Raw genomic sequence first — 5,752 nt, forward strand, 5'->3', positions numbered from 1 at the left:
ACTGTAAACGGGTCAAATATATTATTCGGGTCTTAAATCCCGGGGTGGGGAGGCCCGTATCACGTGTTTAGGTTGTTAAGCCGTGTCCGAGTCAAATATATTACTCGGGTTCTTAAATCCCGGGGTGGAGAGGCTCGTGTCACGTGCTTGCGTCTTATCGTGTTCGGGTCAAATATATTACTCAGGTTCTTAAATCCCGGGGTGGGGAGGCCCGTACGCGTGTTCGACCGTGAATATATTATTTGGTGATTATTTACTTATTTGTTTGCCTATTATTTCCTATACTATTTTATATCTATAACTTTTGAAATAAATTATAAATGTTATTTACTAAAACGTGAACTTACTCAGCTCAAGCTGACTTTGTGTGTATGTTAGTTTGACTTTGAGGTTAAGGATTGGAGATTATCGCTTGGACGTGCTGGAGACTATTCGGACGATTAAAGACATTCTAGTCGAGGACTTTTAAATAAAACAAACATTTATTATATTGGATTTTGGGCACATGTCCTCGGTTTTTGGTATTTGATACTTAGGTAGCGTTTGGTATAAAGGAATGAGAGATGGAATGAAATGGTTCATTCCAACGGAATGTAAAAAATCATGTTTCATTGTCATGTGCTAATGAAATGAATCATTCCACAAGGAATGAAATTCCTTCCAAATATAGGATTTTCATTCTTTAAGGTATATGTGTCTTTTTTTCATTCCTTCAAGGAATGGAATCAATAATTATAACAATAATAATAATCATAATATATTATGATTTATTTTATATTATAATTATTATCATGGTTACAAAAGTCACCAAGCGCTCCCAGGGCGGTCAACTAGGGAGTTGCGAGTACTCGGTTTATGCGGAGAATACTCGAGGAGTACTCGGATATAGTAAATTATAAAGAAACTTATTTTTGGGAACTTATATATATGTCAAGTATCATAAATCTACTAATATTTATAACAAAATACGTGAATATCAATATAAACAAAAAAGATACAAAAAAGATACATCTTTAAATACTAAAGCATCTAAAATTTGATAATCATTAATTGAAAAAATGACAGTCAGTCTTTAATTTTATAGAAATATGAATTATGTTTTATATTTTAAAGTCTAAATATGTTTGAGTTGACCGACTAGATCCAATTGTGGCGGAGGTTGAACATTTTTTATCAACTTCAAGTAACTAGGCGGAGTTAAAGAAAGTCGCATCGGCACCATCCTTGTAGCGATTACTCGGCGTGTACTCGGTGCCTAGTCGGGAGTTTTACAACCATGATTATTATTACATTATCAAGGTTATTATACTATTATTATTAATTTTATTATATTATCATAATTTTTGTATATTATAATATAACAATTATTATATTAGACTTATTATCGTATTAACAATATTAGTATTATTATTTGGTGACTCAATGCTTCATAACACGCATGCGTGGTTCAGCATTTTTATAATTGTTTTTATCCGTTTAATAGTCTCGTTAAAACATGTAAGTCTTAAAAATGAGTTAATATGAATATTCATGTTGTTAATACTTATATAAATATTTATTATTATATGTTATTATTACTAATAGTAATAATAATAATATTATTAATAGCAGCAGCAGTAATAATAATAATAATAATAATCATTCCATTCCTACATGGTAACCAAATACGATAATGAAAGGTAATGGTTTATTCTATTCCTTTGTCCATTTCATCCCCACGTCTATTCTATTTACCTCATCCATTCCATTATGACATACCAAATAGATCCTTAGTATTTTCTGTTGCTTATTACTCTAAATTGGTTTTAAATAAAAAGAACTTGCTTTGGTTTTAAATTTTTGAGAATTTTGGGTATGATTACCAACTGTAGGATTCCCAGGTTTCGGGGTCTTATATAAATTTTCTTTAACTATGGCCGGTCTTGAAGTTTCATGAGGGTCATTCTCGAAACTCCACTGGGGTCGTTTGGTTGTTCTCGAAATTTCATAGTGGTCGTTGTCAAAATTTCACATGGGTTGGTTCAGATTTTAATACATATATACCACAAAAAACAACTTTTTTCACATGACACAGCGGCCACCCCTACCTAAAGGGTAGGTTCGCCAATGTAGTGAACTGCAAGGGTATAATGGTTTTTTTCACACAATTTCACACATTGGGTACATGACGGGGTTTCAATTATAAAAAGATACAGACTATAGGTGCTCACGGTGCAAAAAGTTCACCAAAGGTACTCAACCTACAAAAAGGTGTTGTGCCACGTAAGTGGTGCATTTTACCAAATCTTTGTTTTAATAAAATCATGAGTAAAGTGTCATTTTTGTCCATGTGGTTTGCTAAGTTTTGTCGTTTCTATCCAAAAAAAAATTCTTGCCGTATGCGTCCTTGTGGTTTGATTTTTTTTCTCATTTTGCTCCAATTAACTAACTCTGTTAGTTGACTTCTGTTAAGTGAAGGGCATTTATGTCTTTTTAGTTGTATTAATTTTTAATCACATTTATAGATTAGATTATATATTATAAAAATAACTCAACATATAATTGGGACCCACCCAATAATCATCTTCATCAAAATCTTAAAACATCACCATCACCGTGGCGACCTTTACAGACACCTACCGGAGATGGTATTTTTTTCCAACTACCAGATGAATATTTTGGCTACACCAAATAACTACTTTGTTCGATTACCATCTCTGTTTATCTACACCACATATTTTAGATTACCAACGTCAGCGCCGTCCCACAAATCAATCAACTACCATCAAACCACCGCCTATCACCCCCACCAATGTTGTAAAAGTATGTCTACAAGGCCGAGTACTCGCTACAAAGTATGGCACCGATGCAAATTTCTTTAACTCCGCCAAGTTACTAAAATCGATTAAAGGTGGTCAACCTCAACCAGAATCACATCTAATCGGTCAACTTGGACTGATTTTGACTTAAAAAATAAAACATAATTCGTATTTCTACAATGTTATAGAACGAATATCAATTTTTATAAATTACTAATTAGCAATTTATAGAATAACTTAGTATTTGAAAATGAATTCTCTAATATTCACATATTTTGTTATAAATATTAGTAAATTTAAGATATTTAACACATATAAAATATTCACAAATTAATTTTCTTCATATTTATCATGTCCTAGTACTCTCCAAGTACCCCAAGAGTACTCCGAGTACACCTAACTCCCCAATCGTCCACCTAGGGTCCACCTAACGACTTTTGCAACCTTGCCCCCCACTACAACACTCTCTTTTCAAACCTCTCTAACTGAAACCCAGATCAATGATTACACGGTTTTGAAATTAGGGCAACTGGTGAAGATTTTCTCCAAATCGATAATTACTAAATATTGATGTTTATAAACAAAAGAGTAGAACCAAGAAGCACCGCCGTCGTCATCATCGCCTCCGGTCTATAAGAGGCAGAAGCGATGCAACGGCGGAAGTAGAAGGGTAAAAATAAGAGAGGAGATCTAAGTGCCTGACTTAGTTTAAAACACCACCATGCCGGCAACAATACCACAAAAGCCACCCCCAACCTCTCTTAATCTATAACCAGATCGGTTGTTGAACGTCTTAAATTAATCACTATTACCATAAGAAAACTCGCTTCCTTATTTTTTCTCGCAAGAAAATGAGGATGATGATGAAGTTGGTGGCAAATGTTGATATGATATTGATTTTGTGTTGAACAAGTTGGGCCTATTTTTTTTATTTTAATTTTTTTTTGTTAGCATGGGTATTATGGTAGTTATATACTAACTTAACATAAGTCAACTAATGGAGTTTGTAAATTTGAACAAAATGACAAGAAAATTAAACAAGGACGAATATGACAAGGAAAAGGAAATTTTGACGACAATAACAGAAGAACTGATCAATTTGACGACAATAACAAAAGAACTGATCAAACCTCAAGGACAAAAGTGGCACTAAATACAAAATTTGTTTTTAATCAGCGCTAAACTAAACGGAAGCCCAAGCAACCGGCCTTTCAACATTAATTAAAATCTTGTACAAGCAAAAACCTTGGTGGGGCGAAATGGGTGGCGGCGATTGTAGCAGCAGCAGCGGGGAGGAAGACGGCGACGCGGAGTGGAGAGCCGCCATAAACTCCGTCACAACCACAAGCACAAGCTCCGCCGGTTCTCCTAGTCGGCTAAATAAAGCGGACACCAAAACCATCAAACTCTACCAAATTAAGGTATTTCTTCTTTTTAACATTAAAGATCATATCAATATATCAATAAATATATTATTCAGTTGTGTGCGACTGATATTCATTTCTGGTAACGGGCATTCGAGTTGGGTATATATGCTTAGGGCTTCTTTAATGGACGGGGTGTATTGATTTCATTCATATATATTTAACTAGCTTCAGCCCCTCGCCTACTGCGTAATAACAATCTGGATTTTAATTGGGACGGAAGAGGCAGAGCATCTTTCCACACTTGCCCCTCTACACCAATCTTGAATCTGAACCAAATCTAGTTTATTTGAGTTATAAACCTCAGGACATGAATGCCCTTTGAAGAAAGGTTCTACTTCTTTTATAATTGAAAAAAAAAGTGCCAGATTTTAACAACATAAACAGTATACCTGATACACATAACAGGTCACGTATAAGACTAGGATTACTAAAACCTGGCCTATTGTTATCCCTACTAAAAAGTGCTCTTTTTCAGTTTCTAATCAACACGTAGCTTTACTTGATTTAATAATAATTGTTTGCGAGTGACCACAGGCACAAAAGTTATTAGATGACATATTGGAGAAAAGCATACAAATAGTTAGACAAGAAGCCGCAAAAGTTGAAGAAAACCATTCCATCTCCAATGGAGGTGGTGTTAGACTCTTTAGAGATGCCCCGCCCGGTATATTGTTCGATCAAGTCGGTAAGCAAATTGAACACTCGTTATCTAACCAAATCCTTAAGTTTATTGTATACATGTCTAAATATGTGTTTGCGGTTTTGATGTACCAGATGAACTTCAAGGACCACTAAAGAGACCAAAATTGGTTCCTAATGTAGAGGAGGTTGATGAAAAATCAAAAAAGGTACCCTTCAACTTGTCTTTTTTTGTTTTATTTAACGATGAGAAGCTGTTACTAGAAAACTCACTGAATAAGTTGGGTGGTCTTCATGAGTTACTCAACTTATATTATTTGCAGTATGTAAAGTAAACTTTAGTGGGAGTTTCATATATGCCCCTCTAATTTTATATTTGTGTTAAGAGTTTCTTCTTTTTTTTTTGTCAGTTTAGGAAGCAACTGAAATCTGTTGTTGTTGATGGGCACGATATAATATGCTCAGCAAAAGAAGCATGTGAAAGGTCTTTGGCTAAGTTAGAAGCAAGAGATGCGGCTGCAAAAGCAAAAGCTAAAAGAGAGGAAGAGAGAGTTGCAAAGTTGAAAACGATTCGCGGGGAAAGATGGCTGCCTGCTATTGCTAAGCAAATGCGGTCTAAGTAAAGATTATATTTTTTGCTTCTCGATGCACAGCACTTTTGTAATTCCCCTCTCACGTTATGTTTGTTACTTTGATCATATTGATTTTTAGTGGACCGGGTTTTAGGTGTCTTATTGACTTTCATACGAAAATTTGTACTTTTTTTCGACACTTCAAGGCATCTAGGTTCTCAAATGCCTAATATAAGCTTTATTTACAACCTAAAGTTGTGTCTCACTCGTCTGTTATGTTATCCTTTCGGTTATTTTTTTTATCCCCGAAGTTGCA

At 34.6% G+C, this 5,752-nt stretch overlaps 1 protein-coding gene across 1 annotated transcript; it reads left to right on the forward strand.

The window, feature by feature from the left end:
- Positions 1–4,040: 4,040 nt before the first annotated feature.
- On the forward strand, positions 4,041–5,493 carry LOC143618883 (uncharacterized). The gene is made up of 4 exons (XM_077090944.1): positions 4,041–4,219; positions 4,760–4,910; positions 5,000–5,073; positions 5,275–5,493. The coding sequence occupies exons 1-4, from the start codon at positions 4,058–4,060 to the stop codon at positions 5,485–5,487; spliced, it is 600 nt and encodes a 199-aa protein (XP_076947059.1). The 5' UTR covers positions 4,041–4,057; the 3' UTR covers positions 5,488–5,493.
- The last annotated feature ends 259 nt before the right edge of the window (positions 5,494–5,752 follow it).

Source organism: Bidens hawaiensis, unplaced genomic scaffold, assembly GCF_021521415.1.
Source record: "Bidens hawaiensis isolate Kalapana, Puna unplaced genomic scaffold, B.hawaiensis_p1.1 tig00000284_1, whole genome shotgun sequence".
NCBI classification, from domain to species: domain Eukaryota; kingdom Viridiplantae; phylum Streptophyta; class Magnoliopsida; order Asterales; family Asteraceae; genus Bidens; species Bidens hawaiensis.